The sequence below is a fragment of the Stenella coeruleoalba genome (assembly GCF_951394435.1).
Source record: "Stenella coeruleoalba genome assembly, chromosome: 11".
In the NCBI taxonomy this organism is placed as follows: domain Eukaryota; kingdom Metazoa; phylum Chordata; class Mammalia; order Artiodactyla; family Delphinidae; genus Stenella; species Stenella coeruleoalba.
In genome coordinates this window covers 38,240,790-38,261,617 of record NC_137157.1, presented here as the reverse complement: position 1 = coordinate 38,261,617, position 20,828 = coordinate 38,240,790, and the positions used below count along the sequence as shown (strand labels likewise).

Below are 20,828 nucleotides of genomic sequence, written 5' to 3'. Positions count from 1 at the left end.
GTGCCATTTCCCCAGCATTAGCAACTTACTCCCAGTGGCAGATGGTGATTTATTCCATGGTAGTCATATGAAATAAAGGATGATTGGGAAGGGTGTATGCAAAATGTGTACGTTTTCAAATGTAGGTGAAGTAAAATCGTCAGCTGTTCTACTAATATAACTATTTTAGATATTCTTGACATGGATGGTATGGGAACATCGATTGATGTATTTAGAAACTGGTCATGTCTGGTATTCTTTTACTGTAATAACATAGAATGGAATTGAGAGAGAATATCGTGGCAATTTTGTTCGTTTCTTATACATGGGAGAATTTTAAAGGGGCAACAAAATATATATTGTACACTATTTTAACTTTTTTTTTCAGAAAATAAAGGAAGCATTTCATATTTAGATTGCAGTTAACTTTCCCTGCTGATTAACCTTGTCACTGTTTGGTATTTAATTAGAATGAGTCCTAAAAATCATTAACTATTTCTGAGGTTGGTGATTACACAAGACCAAGATATCACCTCTTCCTACATTATAGAAGCAGGGGAAATATTGAGTACAACACTGCTGGGGTACATATCGGCTCTGTTTCAAAGTTTACAATGATTCTTGTTTGTTTGTTTTTTTCCCCCCACTCTTTTAACTTCTCATATCTACCAGGAGGAATAAAAGGAATGTCTTGGTTACCCTCAGAGTTTGCAAAGAGTCAAACAAATCCTGAGAGTATTTCAGGGTGGTTATAAAATAGGTGCTTTGTACGATAAAAAATGTTATTTTACGTGTATGTTTTAAATGATATAGCCCCAAGTGCGGTTGAATTTCTGAATCACAGCAGGAATTCAAATGCAGTAACCGTTAGCTGGCCTTCAGCTAGAAGTCTTCTGGATGGATACATTATTTCAATATCCAGTGAAAGCTTAATGAAAGAAGAAATCCTGCCTTCCACAAAAAGGTATGAAAATATTGAAAAGAACTTATATCAAGTTACATGGAACACAAGATGAACATTTTATATGTGTTGTTAGAAAGCTATGTTAGTGGTTTAGTATAAATAGAAATTAGAAAACTTTTCAAGAGAACTGTTTGGACTGTAGTGTGATAGGAATAACTAGATCTGATATACAGTACCAAATTATTTATGCTAATAGATAGTAATGAATTAATTCATGATTTCATCATGCTTGTATGTATGACATACACACTTTTTGACTTAAATTTCTCCACGTAAGAAGCTATGCTTTCTCAGTAACTGTTTGTGTGTAAACGTAGCAAATTGTTTCCATAATAGACAATAAAAAACCAAAACTTATATATAAAATTCTTTCTGCAAATAGTGTGAGAAGATGGAGTTTTCCAAATGTTTCTGAGCTAAATATCTTAATGTTTGATTTTTCTTTAATGTGTAGGACATTCTCATTTAACAACCTTTCTCCAGGGACTGACTTTTTAATTAGCATTAGAGCTACCAAGGGACTAAAGAGAAGCCATCCTACTGTCCTCATGGTTAGCACCTGTAAGTTCATTTTATATTTAATTAACTTTTCATGGGTTAAGGGAAAATAGTTGTGTTTAAAGCCAATATCTAGTTAACAATCAATATAGAAGTGGTTTATGACATTATGGCTTGAAGAGAAGGAGTACTTCATTTACATGGAGAATGCCTGCATTATATTCCTTTCTCTATCATTTATTTATTGTGACCTTGGGCAAGACTATGTGACCTTGGGCAAAACTATGAGGTTCTTACTTAAACGATGAGAATAATTATTCCTGCCTAGGTATAAAATCTTATTACTAAAATCAAATGCAAAGCTCTTTGTGAAAAGAGCAAAGTACTCTGAAACCCTAAGGTATTGTCATCTTGAAATACTCAATATTTTTCTAATATTTTGACTATATCTGTTAACATGTGGGTTTTCTCTAGTTACTGAGAGCGGGGGCTACTCTTTATTGCGGTGCGCGGGCTTTTTATTGCGGTGCGCGGGCTTCTCATTGCGGTGGCTTCTCTTGTTGTGGAGCACAGGGGCTTCAGTAGTTGTGGCCTGAGGACTCTAGAGCGCAGGCTGTGTTTTCCCAAACAAACCTGGCAACTTCCCCCCCACCTTCCCACTTTACAATTTGACTTTTGTCTTCTATTGTATATTAATAATTTTTGGTCTTTTTTGTACCTCTCTTTCTTTGCAAGCTACCTCAAATCCATTTGGAAGTAGATGGAATATTAATAAATGTAAAAAAAAAAGCTAAAATATTATGGGACTCTGGGGAAATAGTAAGTTAATTCCAGTTGAAAGGGAATATACATCAAAGAAAAATAGGATAAAAAGGATTGTGAATCAGTGACACAGGTTTAAATCTACCACTGGATTGAATTCTAATAGACTTAAATCAATAAGTAAGTAAGTACAAAAAAAATCTCACACAGAATTTGAATATTAGATGTGAGATTATTCCAATAAAATTTTAATGTGGCATTTCTTCCAGTTAAGGAAAGAAATGCTACATTTCATTTGAAATTTCTATAAATTAGAAATAGAGACATGCTACTGAATTGAAAAAATAAGTTTCTAGAACCTTCTCAGATAAAATGTTTAAAGGGAAAAGGAGTTTGGAAACTTAAGGAAGGGGGCTAGATATATCTCTTAACTTAGGCAGTGCATAAAATTCTAAGTTAAAAATCTCACTTGTAATAACTTCATACTGAATTCTGCTATGACAAAAATAAATATGAAAATCCATACTTTATATAATTTTATTGTGGAAAAAGGCTTTCTAGAAAATTTGTTTTCCTGTTGCTTTGTGGAGATGAGGAGACTTGAGACTCAAGGTAAACAGCCTGCGCAAGATCACATAGTGCTAAACTGACTAGAAAAACCTGCGTATCATGTCTGTCTTCCATAGTGTGACACTCAAGTTTATCAGTCCAGTACAGATAACATGATGATAGAAATTTTTTTTTTTCAAAGCTTTCATTTCCGTGTCTTATTTCCTTGCCCTAGATCCAGACCCACCATCAGATTTGCTGATTTTGGGGCAGGAAGAACACACAATATCTTTGTCTTGGAAACTCCCACAAGGAGGCTTTGAAAGGTTTCAGGTAAAGTTGGTATCATGCAACCTTGATGTTTATTGAGGCCTTTATTTCTCTCCTTTTTGTCCTTCATTTTACATTTCTTAACAGTTTAAGAAATTATGGTACCACTCCTTTCCTGTAAGGTTTTCCTCCAAAGTAAATTTTCTGTTTGTTGCTTTAAAAGTACAAAGTTGTCATGGGAGGTTTTCAAATTTGAGTAAAAGCTGGTACTTGACTTTAAATGAGTTCGGGTTTTCAATGGAGATAGACATGCGCTTATGTAGTACAAAAACGTGCATAAAGAAATGCTGGTGCTGGAAGATAGTGCTTCTGTGACAGCACTGGCCACAACGAAGATTCCAGAAGTTAAAGACAGGTGATGTGCCACAGGCTCCCTTTCAACTCCATTCTACAGATTTAGTTGAGAGTGGAGACTTGCAGCTCAGAGGGTAGGAGAGAAAGATGTACAGAGAGGCCGCTTTTCAACTGTGTCTGTGAAGTAAATGCGTACGTTTTTGTTGCTTTTGCTGTTAATAATGTGACCTGGCATCATGTGAGGACATATTATACACACCCTGCGTCCTGCATTGTGTGGCTTGCAGAGAGAGTAAGCTTCTGGAGATAGCACTATTGCTTTGTATTCTACGTGGGCAAACGAGTTTTCTATACTTTCATAGTGGTAGGAGATGGTAATTTTAGTTGTAAATAACAGAAAACAACCTGAAATAGTTTAAGAAATAAAAATTTATTAATGAAAGAGTGCGTCATGGACACCAAGGCAAAGAATATAACAAGGTGTTGGGGAGAACTGGAATCGGATGTTTAAGGCTACTGAGGCCCCATGCATTATTTTCTTACTGTCTACTTCTTTCTGCTCATCAGCCGTAGTTTATTTTTATTTATTTATTTTTCCTGATGACCAGCTGTTAAGCAATCCATGTGGTGAGTGGAAAAATGCCATGTACAACTTCTAAGCACACATGGTGCATTATGAACCACAGAGAAAGACAGATATGCTCCCTAAATTCCCAAGGAAGAGACTGTTATTCCATATTGTAGACACCCAGTCCAGTTTCAGTCAACTGTGCTTGTAGTGTAAAAGTGGTGGCCGTGGGTCTGTGGGTGATGGGGGTTATAGAGTCATTAGAATTTGAGCAGATATAACAAAAGGTGTTTCCTGTAAATGAAAAACAATATAAAGTTTAATAATTTATAGAATCAATACAGCCTAAAAGGAACCAGAGCCGTAAAATTACCAGACATTTGAAATGAACTAATTAGTACATCTGGGTTTTATATTTGAGTATGAACTTCTTAACAATGACAGCTCATAAGAGAAACAAGATATTAGTCACTATATGATAGATATAAAAAGAATCCACACTTATTTAAGGTATCTGGTACTAAAGACAAAGAGGGATGTAGTGGGCAGAATAATGGCCTTCCAGAGATCCGCAGCCTAATTCACAGAACCTGAAATACGTTGTATTACATGGCAAAGGGGAAGCAGATGGAATTAAGTTTGCTAATTCACAGGTTTTAAAATAGGGAGATTATAGAGAGTCTAGATCCAGATGGTGGAGTAGGAAGATCCTGAGCTCACCTCCTCCCATAGACACACAAAAGCTACAACTACGTATAGAATAACTGTCTCGGAGAATGGCCTACAGACTAGCAGAACACATTTTCTACAACCAAGGATATAAAGAATAGGCCACAGTGAGACAGGTAGGAGGGGCAGAGGTGCAGTCTAGTCAGAACCCACACCCCCAGTGCGGTGACCCACAAGTGGGAGGGCTATCACAACCACAGAGGTCCACCCTGAGGAGTGAGAGGTCCGCGCCCCACGTTGGGCTTCCCAGCCTGAGGGACCTGCACTGAGTAGAAGAGCCCCATAAGGTGTGGCTTTGAAAACCAGCAGGGTTGTGTATGGGAGAGCCAGAGGGCCATGGGATATGGAGACTCTGCTCTAGAAGGGCACAAACTCGCTGACTCTTGAGTCCCAGTGCAGAGGAAGCAGCTTGAAAAGCAGCTAAGTCATAAGACAAGAAGATTCATTGACTAGTGTTAGGGTGTGTGCTGGAGGGGCAGGGATCTGGTGGAGCTTTCTTTGGGAATGGAAGGGCTGGCGGGTGCAATTTATTTTTTAACTCTCCTTCCACCTACCTATCACTCTCAATCAGCCTAGTCAACACCATGTGCCTGCCCCAGTATTCCCCGAAGGCCAGTCCTGCCCAGCCACCCACCCTGGCTAGATTTTCCAAAGTAGCTCCTAACCCACCCCACCCAGCAGGTGGCCTTGGCTGGCCCAGTGCCCCTCCAGAGCAGCTCCCACTCTGGGGGGGGCAGTTCTGCATACCAGTATACCTGCAACAGTCACAGCTGGGCCTCACAGCTGGTCATGCTGGGGCCAGTCCCACCCATCAGTGGGCCTGCAGCAAGCACGGCCCAACCACCAAAGGAGGGCACACAGAGCTCACATGGGAGATAATCCTGGGGCACCTTGCTCTGGTGACCAAGGAGGACGGCATCACTGGGCATCACAGGACACCTTCTAAATAAAGCCACTCTTTCAAGACTGGGAGATTAGCTGATATAACTTATACATAGAAACAAACACAGAGAGTTAGGAAATATTAGGAGACAATGAAAAAGCTTCCAAACAAAAGGACAAGACACAACTTCAGAAAAAGAATAGAATGAAATGGAGATGAACAATTTACCAAGTAAAGAGTTGAACATAATAGTCATAAAGATGCTTACTGAACTAAGGAGAAGAATGGATGAATACAGTGATAACTTGAACAAAAAAATAGAAAATATAAAAAAGAACCAGGCAGAACTGAAGAATGCAATAACTGAAATTTGAAATACCCTAGAGGGGAATGCTCAACATCACTAATCATTAGAGAGATGCAAATCAAAACTACCATGAGGTATCACCTCATACCTGTCAGAATGGCCATCATCAAAAAATCTACAAACAATGAATGCTGGAGAGGGTGTGGAGAAAAGGGAACCCTCTTGCAGTGTTGGTGGGAATGTAAATTGATACAGCCACTATGGAGAACAGTATGGAGGTTCCTGAAAAAACTAAAAATAGAACTACCATACAACCCAGCAATCCCACTACTGAACATATACCCTGAGAAAACCATAATTCAAAAAGAGTCATGTACCACAATGTTCATTGCAGCTCTATTTATAATAGCCCGGAGATGGAAGCAACCTAAGTGTCCAGCAACAGATGAATGGATAAAAAAGATGTGGCACATATATACAATGGAATATTACTCAGCCATAAAAAGAAACGAAATTGAGTTATTTGTAGTGAGGTGGATGGACCTAGAGTCTGTCCTACAGAGTGAAGTGAGTCAGAAAGAGAAAAAACTACCATATGCTAACATATATGTGGAATCTAAAAAAAAAAAAAAAAAAGGTCATGAAGAACCTAGGGGCAAGATGGGAATAAAGATGCAGACCTACTAGAGAATGGACGTGAGGACATGGGAAGGGGGAAGGGTAAGATGGGACAAAGTGAGAGAGTGGCATGGACTTATATATACTACCAAATGCAAAATAGATAGCTAGTGGGAAGCAGCCGCATAGCACAGGGAGATCAAGATCAGCTCGGTGCTTTGTGACCACCTAGAGGTGGGGGATAGGGAGGGTGGGAGGGAGATGCAAGAGGAAGGAGATATGGGGATATATGTATATGTATAGCTGATTCACTTTGTTATAAAGCAGAAACTAACACACCATTGTAAAGCAATTTTACTCCAATAAAGATGTTAGAGGGAATCAACAGCACATTAGAGGATACAGAAGAATGGATCAGCACCTGGAAGACAGGGTAGTGGAAATCACCCAATCAGAACATAAAAAGAATTTTAAAAAATGAGGATAGTTTAAGGAACCTCTGGGATAACACGAAGCATACCAATATTTACATTTTAAGGGGTCCCAGTAGGAGAAAGAGAGAAAGTTCTAGTAGACCTATTGAAGAAATAATGGCTGAAAAAATTTTTAACATGGTAAAGGAAACACATCCAAGTCCAGGAAGCACAGACTGAAACAAGATGAACCCAAAGAGGTCCACACTAAGACACATTATAATTAAAATGTCAAAAGTTAAAGAGAGAAATGTAAAAGCAGCAAGAGGAAAACAGTAGTTACATACAAGGGAGCCCTCTTCTGAGCTGAATTTTTTTAGCAGAAACTTTACAGGCCAAAAGGGACTGGCATGATACATTCAGAGTGCTGAAAGGAAAAAACTTACAACCATGAATGCTTTACTCAGCAAGGTTATAAATCAGAATTTAAGGAGAGATAAAAACTATCCCAGACAAGCAAAAACTAAAGAAATTCATCACTACTAAAGCAGCCTTACAAGAACTGTTAAATGGAGTTCTTTAAACATAAAAGGCCGTAACTAGACACAAGAATATTATGAAAAAAATTCCACTGGTAAAGGCAAACGTGTAGTAAAGGTAGTGTATCAACCACCTGTAAAAGCTACTATGAAGGTTTAATGACAAAAGAAGTAAAATATATCTAAATACTTAGTCAAGCAATAAACAAAATAAAAACGAAAAAAATTATGTTAAAAGTGTAAAGTGCTTGTTGGGGAAAGTAATAAAATGTGCTTTTAGGGTGCTCTAGACTTTTTTTTTTTTTTAAGACTTTTTGTTTTTTTTTAAGACCTTCATATGTAGGTCTTCCACCCATTTTTGGATTAGGTTGTTTGTTTTCTTGATATTGAGCTGCATGAGCTGCTTGTAAATTTTGGAGATTAACCCTTTGTCAGTTGCTTCATTTGCAAATATTTTCTCCCATTCTGAGAGAGAAGGGTTTATGGTTTCCTTTGCTGTGCAAAAGCTTTTAAGTTTCATTAGATCCCGTTTGTTTGTTTATTTTTGTTTTTATTTCCATTTCTCTAGGAGGTGGGTCAAAAAGGATCTTGCTGTAATGTATGTCATAGAGTGTTCTGCCTATGTTTTCCTCCAAGAGTTTGATAGTGTCTGGCCTTACATTTAGGTCTTTAATCCATTTTGAGTTTATTTTTGTGTATGGTGTTAGAGTTCTAGTTGCATTCTTTTACATGTAGCTGTCCAGTTTTCCCAGCACCATTTATTGTAGAGGCTGTCTTTTCTCCATTGTATATTCTTGCCTCCTTTATCAAAAAAAAGGTGACCATATGTGTGTGAGTTTATTTCTGGGCTTTCTGTCCTGTTCCATTGATCTGTATTTCTGTTTTTGTGCCAGTACCATACTGTCTTGATTACTGTCGCTTTGTAGTATAGTCTGAAGTCAGGGAGCCTGATTCTTCCAGCTCCATTTTTCTTTCTCAAGATTGCTTTGCCTATTTGGGGTCTTTGTGTTTCCATACAAATTGTGAAATTTTTTTTTCTAGTTCTGTGAAAAATACCATTGGTAGTTTGATAGGGATTGCGTTGTATCTGTCGATTGCTTTGGGTAGTATAGTCATTTTCACAATGTTGATTCTTCCAATCCAAGAACATGGTATATCTCTTCATCTGTTTGTATCATGTTTAATTTCTTTCATCAGTGTCTTATACTTTTCTGCATACAGGTCTTTTGTCTCCTTAGGTAGGTTTATTCCTAGGTATTTTATTCTTTTTGTTGCCATGGTAAATGGGAGTATTTCCTTAATTTCTCTTTCAGATTTTTTGTCATTAGTGCATAGGAATGCAAGCCATTTCTGTGCATTAAATTTTGTATCCTGGTACTTTACCTAATTCATTGATTAGCCCTAGTAGTTTTCTGGTAGCATCTTTAGGATTCTCTATGTATAGTGTCACGTCATCTGCAAACAGTGACGGTTTTACTACTTCTTTTCTAATTTGGATTTCTTTTATTTCTTTTTCGTCTCTGATTGCTGTGGCTAAAAGTTCCAAAACTGTGTTGCCTAATAGTGGTGAGAGGGAGCAACCTTGTCTCATTCCTGATCTTAGTGGAAATGGTTTCAGTTTTTCACCGTTAAGAACCATGTTGGCTGTGGGTTTGTCATGTATGGCCTTTATTCTGTTGAGGTAATTTCCCTCTATGCCTACTTTCTGGAGGGTTTTAGTCATAAATGGGTGTTGAATTTTGTCGAAAGCTTTTTCTGCATCTATTGAGATGATCATATGGTTTTTCTCCTTCAATTTGTTAATATGGTGTATCACATTGATTGATTTGCATATATTGAAGAATCCTTGCATTCCTGGGATAAATCCCACTTGATCATGGTGTATGATCATTTTAATGTGCTGTTGGATTCTGGTTGCTAGTATTTTGCTGAGGAGTTTTGCATCTCTGTTCATCAGTGGTATTGACCTGTAGTTTTCTGTTTTTATGACAGCTTTGTCTGGTTTTGGTATCAGGGTGATGGTGGTCTCATAGAAGTAGTTTCGGAGTATTCTTCCTCTGCTATATTTTGGAAGAATTTGAGAAGGATAGGTGTTAGCTCTTCTCTAAATGTTTGATAGAATTCACCTGTGAATCCATCTGGTCCTGGGCTTTTGTTTGTTGGAAGATTTTTAATCAGTTTCAATTTCAGTGCTTGTGATTGGTCTGTTGATACACTTTACATTTCTTCCTGGTTCAGTCTCAGAAGGTTGTGCTTTTCTAAGAATTTGTCCTTTTCTTCCAGGTTGTCCATTTTATTGGCATAGAGTTGCTTGTAGTAATCTCTCATGATCCTTTGTATTTCTGCAGTGTCAGTTGTTACTTCTCCTTTTTCATCTCTAATTCTCTTGATTTGAGTCTTCTCCCTTTTTTTCTTGATGAGTCTGGCTAATGGTTTATCAATTTTGTTTATCTTAAAGTACCAGCTTTTAGTTTTATTGATCTCTGCTATCGTTTCCTTCATTTCTTTTTCATTTATTTCTGATCTGATCTTTATGATTTCTTTCCTTCTGCTAACTTTGGTTTTTGTTTGTTCTTCTTTCTCTAATTGTGTTAGGTGTAAGGTTAGGTTGTGTATTTGAGATATTTCTTGTTTCTTGAGATAGGATTGTATTGCTATAAACTTCCTTCTTAGAACTGCTTTTGCTGCATCCCATAGGATTTGGTTTGTCATGTTTTCATTGTCATTTGTTTCTAGGTGTTTTTTGATTTCCTCTTTGATTTCGTCAGTGATCTCTTGGTTATTTAGTGGTGTATTATTTAGCCTCCATGTGTTTGTATTTTTTTACAGATATTTTTCCTGTAATTGATATCTAGTCTCATAGCATTGAGGTTGGAAAAGATACCTGATACAATTTCAGTTTTCTTAAATTTACCAAGGCTTGATTTGTGACCCAAGGTATGATCATTCCTGGAGAATGTTCCATGAGCACTTGAGAAGAAAGTGTATTCTGTTGTTTTTGGTTGGAATGTCCTATAAATATCAATTAAGTCCACCTTGTTTAATGTGTCATTTAAAGCTTGTGTTTCCTTATTTATTTTAATTTTGGATATCTGTCCATTGGTAAAAGTGGGGTGTTAAAAAGTCCCCTACTATTGTGTATTAACTGTCGATTTCCCCTTCAATGGCTGTTAGCATTTGCCTTATGTATTGAGGTGCTCCTATGTTGGGTGCATAAATATTTACAAATGTTATATCTTCTTCTTGGTTTGATCCCTTGATCATTTTGTAGTGTTTTTCTTTGTCTCTTGTAATTGTCTTTATTTTAACGTTTATTTTGTCAGATACGAGAATTGCTACTCTAGCTTTCTTTTGATTTCCATTTGCATGGAATAGCTTTTTCCATCTCTCACTTTCAGTCTGTATGTGTACCTAGATCTGAAGTGGGTCTCTTGTAGAAGGCATATATATGGGTCTTGTTTTTGTATCCATTCAGCCTGTTAAAATAGACTGTTATATGCATAAGTTGTTATGTGTGAACATTGTGCTAACCACAAACTGAAAATCTGTAACAGATACACATAAAATGAAAAGAAAGCAATACAAACATAACACTAAATAAATTCATCAAATCACAAGGGAAGAGAACAAGATAAGAAGAAAGAAACCAAAAATAATTTACAAAAGCAACCATAAAACAATTTAAAAAATGGTAATAAGTATATTTCTATCAATAATTAATTTAAATGTGAATGTGCTAAATGCTCCAATCAAAAGACAAAGGTGGCTGAGTGGTTAAAAAAAAACAAGATCCAAGTATATACTGCCCACAAGAGACTCACTTCAGATCGAAAGACACACACAGACTGAAAGTAAGGAGATGGAAAAAGATACTCCATGCAAGTAAAATGAAAAGAAATCTGGGGTAGCAATGCTTATATCAGACAGAATAGACTTTAAAACAAAGACTGTAATGGAGCAATTAAAGACATTACATATTGATCAAGGGATCATTCCAAGAAGACGATATAACATTTGTAAATACCTATGCAGCCAATATAGGAGCACCTAAATACGTAAATATTAACAGACATAAAGGGAGATATTGATAGTCATACAATAATAGTAGGGGACTTTAACACTCCACTTAGGTCAATGAACAGATCATCCAGATGGAAAATCAGTAAGAGAACATTGACATTTAAGTACACATTAGACCAGATGGACTTAATAGATAAGTCTATATAGAACATTTTACTCCAGAAGAACAGAATACACATTCTTTTCATACAGGAACATTCGCCAGGATAGATCACATGTTAGGCCACAAGGCAAGTGTCAATAAATTTAAGAAGATCCAGATCACATTTTCTGACCATAGTAGTACACAACTAGAAGCCAGTTACAAGATGAAAACTGGAAAAAACACAAACACCTGGAGGTTAAGTAACATGCTACTAAACAACCAATGGGTCAATGAAAAAATCAAAGAGGAAGGTTAAAAATACCTGGAGACAAATGAAAATGGAAATACAATATTGCAAAATCTATGGGATTCAGTAAAAGCAGTTTTAAGAGGAATGTTTATAGCAATAAAGGCCTATATCAGGAAACAAGAAAAATCTCAAACAATCTAACTTTATACCTAAAGGAGCTAGAAAAAGAAGAACAAAACCCAAAATTAGTAGAAGGAAGGAAGTGTAATAAAGATCAGAGCAGAACTAAGTGAAATAGAGACCAAAAAAACAATAGAAAAGGTCAGTGATACTAAGAACTGGTTCACTGAAAAGATAAAGGAACTTGATAAACCTTTAGTTACATTCGTCAAGAAAAAAAAAGAGAGAGGGCCAAATAAATAAAATCAGAAGTCAAAGAAAGAGGAGAGTTACAATCAACCACACAGAAATAGAGGATCATAAGAGATTAATATGAACAACTATATATATCAACAAATTGAATGACCTGGAAGAAATAGATAAATTTCTAGAAACACACAATCTTCCAAGACCAAATCAGGAAGAAATAGAAAATATGAACAGACTGATTATGAGTAATGAAATTGAGTCAGTAATAAGAAAACTCCCAAAAACAAAAGTCCTGAACCAGACTGCTTCATGGTGAATTCTACCAAACACTTAAAGAAAAGTTAACACCTACTTTTTTCAAACTATTCCAAAAAAACTGGAGACGAAGGAATACTTCCAAACTCATTTTAGGAGGCCAGCATTACCCAGGTACCAAAATCAGATAAAGACACTACAAGAAAAGAAAATTACAGGCCATTGTCACTGATGAACAGAGATGCAAAAATCCTCAACAGAATATTAGTGAACTGAATTGAACAATACATTAAAAAGATCATACACCATAATTAAGTGGGTCTATATCCCAGTGATGCAAGGTGGTTCAACATCCACAAATCAATCAGTGTGATACATCACAATAACAAAATGAAGGATAAAAATTGTATGATCATCTCAGTAGATGCAGAAAAACCATTTGACAAAATTCAACATCCATTTATGATAAAAACTCTCAACAAAGTGCGTATAGAGAGAACTTAACTTCACATAATAAAGGTCATATTTGACAATCCCACAGCTAACATTATACTCAACAGTGAAAAGCTGAAAGCATTTCCTCTAAGATCAGGAACAAGTCAAGGATGCCCACTCTTACCACTTTTATTCAACATAATATTGAAAGTCCTAGCCACAGAAATCAGACACATAAACAAAATTAAAGGCATCCAGACTGGAAAAGAAGTAAAACTGTCACTACTTGCTGATGACGTGATATTATATATAGAAAATCCTAATGATTCCACCAAAAAACTATTAGAATTAATAAATGAATTCAGTAAAGTTGCAGGATACAAAATTAATATACATAAATCTGTGGTATTTTTATACACTAATACTGATCTCTCAGAAAGAGAATTTAAGAAAATTTTATTTACAGTTATATCAAAAAGATTAAAATACATACTGAGGAATAAATTTAACCCAGGAGGCAAAAGACTTGTGTGCTGAAAACTGTAAGACACTGATGAAAGAAAATGAAAATGATACAAATAAATGGAAGGGTATATCATTTTCATGGATAAGAATTTATATTGTTAAAATGTTTATACTACCCAAAGCAATCTATAGATTCAGTGCAATGCCTATCAAAATACCAGTGGCATTTTTCACATAAATGGAACCACAAAAGACCATGGATAGCCAAAGCAGTATTAAGAAAGAAAGAAAAAGTTGGAAGTTGTATGCGCTCTGATTTCAAACTATACTACAAAGCTATAGTAGTCAAAATTGTATGGTACTGGCACAAAAACTAACACAGATCAATGGAAAGAAAGAAAGGATCCAACCCTCATATATATGGTTAATTAATTTACAGCAGAGGAGCCAAGAATACACAATGGGGAACAGACAGTCTATTCAATAAATGGTGTTGGGAAAATTGGACAGCTACATGCTAAAGCGTGAAACTGGCCCACTTTTTTACACTATATTCAAAGAAAAACTCACAATGGATTAAAAACTTAAATGTAAGACCTGAAACTGTAAAAATTCCAGAAAAAAAACATAGTGTGCCCTTTGACACTGGTCTTAGCAATATTTTTTTGGATCTGTCTCCTCACGCAGGGAAAACAAAAGCAAAAATAAACAAATGGGACCACATCAAACTAAAAAATTTTTGCACAGCAAAGGAAACCATCAACAAAGTGGAAAGGCAGCCTATGGAATGGAAGAAGATATTTGAAATGATATATCTGCTAAGGGGTTAATATCCAAAATATGTTAATAACTCACACAACTCAATATCTAAAAAACAATCCATTTAGAACATGGACAGAGGACCTGTTTAGGCATTTTTCCAAGGAAGACATACAGATGGCCAAAAGGCACATGAAAAGATGCTTAGCATCACTAATCATCAGGGAAATGCAAATCAAAACCACAGTTAGATACCACCTCATACTTGTCAGAATGGCTATCAAAAAGAGAACAAATAACAGGTGTTGATGAGGATGTGGAGAAAAGGGAACCCTTGTGCACTGTTGGTGGGGATGTAAATTGGTGCAGCCACTATGGAAAATGGTATGGAAATTCCTCAAAAAATGAAAAATAGAACTGTCATATGATCTACCATTTCTCTCCTGGATATTTATCCAAAGAAAATGAAAACACTAATTTGATGCAACTTTGATATACATGCCTGTGTTCAGTTTCCTGTGATTTTATAAGGTGTGGTAGGCAGTATGGTGCAATGGAAGGATTAAGGCCCTGGAATTCCTTGCTTTGAATCCTAACTTCACCTCTGTTGTGAGACCTTGGGCAAATTTTGATCCTCTTTGGTCCCGTTTCCTCATCTGTCAATGAAGATTATTGTTATTCTATAGAACTGTTTAGGGTATTCAGTTAGATCATGTGTTTGGCAAGTGTTCTGGCATGCAAATTCTGTGAGGACTGGGGCTTTTTTTATCTGCTTTGGTCACCATTTTTTACATTATTGAGACCAGTATCTGACATACAGCAGAAGTCAGTAAATATTTTGATGACTGAATGATTATCAGTTTTCTTTTTTTTAGTTTTCGCAGTTCATATTTCACAATCAAGGAAGCTTAGTGTTTTAAAATTTTTAAAAAATTAATTTGTTTATTTTTTTATTGAAGTATGGTTGATTTACAGTGTTGCAGTAGTTTCAGGTGTTTAGCAAAGTGATTCAGTTATACATGCATATATGTATTCCTTTTCAGGTTCTTCTCCCTTACAAGTTATTAAAAAATACTGAGTATAGTTCCCTGTGCTATATGATAGGTCCTTGTTGCTTATCTATTTTATATATAGTAGTGTGCATATGTTAATCCCAAACTCCTAATTTATTCCTCCCCACCCTTTTCCCTTTGGTAACCATAAATTTGTTTTCTATGTCTGTGGGCATATTTCTGTTTTGTATATGAGTTCATTTGTATTATTTTTTTTAGATTCTACCTATAAGCAATATCATATATTTGTCTTTCTCTGACTTCACTTAATATAATAGGTCCATCCATGTTGCTGTAAATGGCATTATTTCATTCTTTTTTATGGCTGAGTAATGTTCCATTGTATACATGTATCATATCTTCTTTATTCATCTGTCGATGGACATTTAGGTTGAAGGAAGGTTAATTTTGATGTGAATCCCTCCTTACCCTCTCCCTTGCCACACAGCCATCAGAGTGCTCTTTCTTAAAAGTAAATAAAATGTCATTCTTGTGCTTGAAAGATTCCTTACCATGGCTCAAGGCTCTCCCTGTCCTTTATGACTCCACCCCAGCTCCTACCAATCTCTCCCATCTCAGGAAAGGACCCTGTACTGAAATCACTTGCTCAGTTATCTTTGATTCTTCCCATTCCTTCATTCCTCAATCCATCACCTGGTTCTGTCATTTCTACCTCTGAAATGGATCATTAATGTGTCCAGTTCTCTTCATCTCCACTACACCACCCTTGTCCTAGTTACTCTCATTTCTTATGGAGACCAACAGCCTAGGTGACAGACGATAGCCTCTCACCTCCTAACTGGTTTCTCTGTTTCCATTCTTGTTTTCCATATAATCTACTTTGCACACACAACAGCCAGAAAGAGGGAGAGAGAAACAGAGAGCGAGAGAGCATTGTTAAAAACATAGTATCTTTCATTGGTTTAACAACCTCCATTAGATTTCCATTGCCCTCAAATGAGGTCTAAACTCCTTGCCATGGTCTCCAAGAGCTCACCTGATTGGATCTTCATCTAATTGTGCTTCCTGCTTGGTTACCATGTTGCTACCATATTGGGCTCTCTTTCTGTTCCTTTAGCATGGCAAACACTTCCCCATTGCAGGGTTTTTGTGCTTGACATTCATTTTGCATGGATATCTTGCCGCCAGTTTGGATCGACTTTTTCCTATCATTGTGTTCTCAGCTCAAGAATCATCTAGTCAACTAAAAGAAAAATGCACATTGTAAGAGTTGTGGCTTTCAGTTTTACTCAGGGAATTTAATAAGGACTGTAGCCTAGGAAACAGCCTCTCAAGTAGGTCGAGGGAACTGCTCTGCGGAGGTAGGGGAGAAGCCAGTACATATATGGTTTGGGGCTAAGAAATATGTGTAGTGAAGCATACATCTCAGTAAAAGGTTACTGTTAGTCACAAGACACAGATAATGATTTTAGTACTTTTCTATGTATGGGAAAATGTAAGAATCTGGGTTCATTAAAATTCTTCCTGAGATATACATCTAACTTTCTGAGGGGCCTGTGTTTCCAAAGCAGAGTGCCTCATTCTGTTTTGCATCCCAGATTCCTTTCAGGGTGTATTGTAAGTCAGCAACTGCAGTGGCTAATGACTTAATCCTTGTAGAATTAAATGGTGAGCAACATTCTGTTTTATATTCTCATCTCCTTCCTTGATTACCTAATCTAAATAAAATCACTCTTTCTATTCACTCTGTGATGTAGCTGAGTTATCTCATTCATTTGTTAATATTGAGTAGCTTGTTGTTTGGCGTCACCACGAGAATGTAAGTTCCCTATAATCAGAAGCCTTACCTGTCTTGTTTACCATAAAATACCTAGTACCAATAATAATGCTTTCCCTGTAATAGATGCTCAATAAATATTGGGTTGGCCAAAAAGTTCTTTCTGGTTTTTCCATAAGATATTATGGAACGAACTTTTTGGCCAGCCCAGTATTTGGTAAATAAATAAAACTTTGCATAACAGTGTTCCCATATATGATTGGGGTGATTATGGAGGGAGGATATCAATACTGAATATAGTTACCAGCAAAGGGTAGAACTTGAGGTGAACTTTTAGGAACGGGTAGTGTTCAGACTCTTGGAAAAGAGGAGAGGATATTCTACACGAGGAAGTTCACAGATAGGAGAGAGCGTTCTATTTGTCATTCGTAAATGTCATTCAGTGATAGGGGCATCTTGAATAATAAATGATTCATGAAAAACTCTAGCCTTTTTAGAATGATTTAATTCATTCCTGTTTTAGTGTAGGTATTCTCTAGAGAAAATTCTAGGCACTTACAATGTTAATTGTAAAAGATCCACATTTTTTACCCTTATCTGTTTGTCCTAATTCTTATATTTCAAGACAAGTGCCTAAAAAGATGATCTTTCCTTGGGGTTAACCGAGGCCATAAATTTATTTGTTGTCAGATAAAATATATACCCCTAGAATTATGTTTTTACTATTTTTATATGAACACATTTTTTTTCAGAGACTGTAATTTATGTATTTCTTAAGTAAAACTTATTTTAAGAAGTCACATTAATCTTTCAGATTCAGATTGTTTATTAACTATATTATATCACTAATGATTATTCTAGTCTTTCTCAACCAATTAAATTATTTGTTAAATTTTAATGAATTAAGCAACAGTATCCTGGTTGCTTAGCAAAGTGTACTTGCATAATTGGGATCATTTTCCTAATCATTTAAAATTAATCATCCCAGGTTTCAAACTATGCTTTAAAAGTAGAAATAAAGCACAAATTATGTTTTCTTCAATTGATTTCTATTAGATGTATGAAGTCCACATAGTTGGGGAAACAAATTTCTATTTTACAAATTTATTTTAAAACATTTACATCATTTTATCATGAGATGACTGCAGTCAATTTCTTTTTCTTTTAACCCTTCATTAATGCCTTACTATGATTCTTTGTATGTTTGAATTTAGCACTTCATTAAGATTATATTCTTCCTCTGCTACATGGTACTTTTCCCTACCATTTCATACCAGAAGTTCTCAGCATTCTATTCACTATTCCTATCTTCCCATATGCCAGACAAGCAAGGTAATTGCCAGTGACACCTTATAAATCAATAAGCAATGATATGCTTCTAGACCTCATGATTATCTTCCTTCAGTAACAAAACACTCTTCCCACAAGACAGTGATAAACATGTTTGCCTAGGAAATTTGTTTCTCTGACTCTTACCACATGACAAGTGTTTTTTAAAGCATAGTGTAATTTAAATTATAAAATTAATGCGATTACTTTCATTTAGATGTATCTTTTCTTTTACAACATGAAATATGGAGTAAAGAAGAGTAAAGATTGTTATAAGTAGCTTTTAATGACTTAAAAAATCTCCAAGGTATCGGAACTACCAGATTACTTCTTGGTGAAGATAGGACAGATCACAAATTCTGCCTTGCAGTATTAATCTATGTGATGTGACTGGTATCGAGTTCGTGACAAATAAATCATTTTTAAATCATGAAAAACATGTATTTCTCTCTCTCTTTCTCTAGATATCCTATTATATGACATCTAGAAAGGAAAAACTATTTAAAGTAATTGTTTATAGCAACAAAGCCAAAGTCAAGAATTTGACTCCGGGTATGGAATATCTGTTCCACGTGAAGACAGTTAGAGGCAAAGATTACAGCATATCTGTAATGAAAAAAGTGGCTACAAGTAAGGAAATGTCATAAATAAAATTTTTGCTTTATAGTTTTATGAGAACTGAAAGTATTTTGGCCCAGCATAATTAAAGCTATTTTTAAACATAAAGCTTGATAATTAAGGAATAATGATGATCATAATATGATTAAGAGAACTCTCAAGATATATGTGAACTTGAAAAAGTCTTTGTCTAAATGTATTGGGAACTACATAGAGTTTTTTTTCTAATCTGAAGCAAACATGTATATATATGTATGTACATACATATCATGTATGTCACATATATGGAATATATGTATACATATACACACATTATATATACTATGTCATAATGATATAAATGCAATTCATTTTCTATTGAGGTGGGGGTTTGATAAGCAGAGAACTTCTATTTTTTCTTCCCTGATGGTTGTAAATTCATTGTAAATCAGTTTCATAATGTTTTGGAGTGGGGTGGAGTAATAGTGTTTGTCACCAACAAGTCTTGTGAAAGTTTATGATGTTTACAGGATCCCCTCTCGGTGGAAACTAAATGATAACGCAAGAAACAATATTACTTCACCTGATGAATGGATTAAAAATGCAGGGATATAGGCATGCTGAAAACTTTGATGTAACTGAAAGAACCACATTTGAAAATGCCCTTACTTCTGGCCCTCACACCCTCTCTTAACTTATTCTGTTTCATCTTCAACCACCATCTAGCTATCTGCTAGGTGGTAGCTAATGAACCTATAACTGTATCATATAAGGATATTTCTGGTTGCAAGCACTCAGGAGGCACAATTCTAAAGGAATGACTATTGGAAGTGACTCATGATTGATTAAGGAAAGATATTTGGGAACTAGGGAGGATGTTAATGTGTCACTTAAAATAAAACTCTTGTATATATAATAGCCTATTTCTCTATTTGCAGAGCTGAACATGTAAGACATTATATTGTACATGAATAAATTCAAGGATTATTATGTAGATGTTTAAATTATACTATTTATGTTTGCTTTATTTTCACATATATGTGTGCAGTTTTTATTTACATATATTTACCTTTTCAATAGAACCATCCAGGATATGTGGCTTAACATTGAAAGCTGTGAATACTTCTTCTGCAAATTTAATATGGAATCCAACAGAGACCAACTTCACTCATTACAAGATTTATATATCAAACGGAACATTTGCTAAAGAATATCTTATTTGGGGAGTGGTGACTGAGCACACAGTTACAGATCTGACTCCTGGTAGAATATATAACATCACAGTACATAGAATGAGCGGCAATGTTGAAGGATCTGGCACATTTATCAGAGTTGTTGCAGGTATACAAATTCTTTTTGATATTTAAAAAATTTACATTTGTATTTCATATTATACTGTTCAAGATAAAATTTCAATGCATTTTTTGAAATTTGAAATTTTACAGTCTATAGGATAGTTCAGAGGGTAAAAATACTCATTTTACTGGAATATTCTGAGGATTTTTGAGATATGTAAGATGTAAATTGGATAACATAGTATCTGGCACATAGTCAGTGCTCAATAAATGTAGCTAATACTATACATAGTTTCACATCAGATGAGAGGTCCAGCTAATGAAATTAGGTGGTTGATTTGGGGATCATCCGTTCTCCTAAAACCTTGTTCTTTGATATTCCACTATGTGCTATACACATGAAAAAGCATAGTCTTAGGGTGTGTGGAGAGTAATAAAGGATACAAGCATGGAAATACATATAGTATAAGTCAAATTAATAGGTGAAGCAGTGGAAGTGTTTAAGTCTTATTGTGGTTGCACAGAAAAGGGAATGATTACCTTCATAGAATGGATGGAAAAGGCTCTCTGGGGCTGCAAAAGGATAAGGAGTTTCCTAATCAGATTAGAGGGCATGTGGGGTGTGTGGAAAGGAGGACTCACAGAGAGAGGGAACAGTCTGTGCAAAATTATGGAGGTGTAAATGA

The 20,828-nt window shown here is 35.6% G+C and overlaps 1 protein-coding gene across 1 annotated transcript in view; it reads left to right on the top strand.

The window, feature by feature from the left end:
- LOC307194072 (tenascin-R-like) overlaps positions 1-20,828 on the top strand; it is a 51,757-nt gene extending 30,929 nt beyond the window's left edge. The window contains exons 14-18 of the mRNA XM_079936883.1: positions 793-943; positions 1,398-1,504; positions 2,988-3,085; positions 18,715-18,880; positions 19,928-20,828. Coding sequence (XP_079793009.1) covers positions 793-943; positions 1,398-1,504; positions 2,988-3,085; positions 18,715-18,880; positions 19,928-20,214 — 809 coding nt within the window. The 3' untranslated portion in view covers positions 20,215-20,828. The remainder of the gene's footprint in view (positions 1-792; positions 944-1,397; positions 1,505-2,987; positions 3,086-18,714; positions 18,881-19,927) is intronic.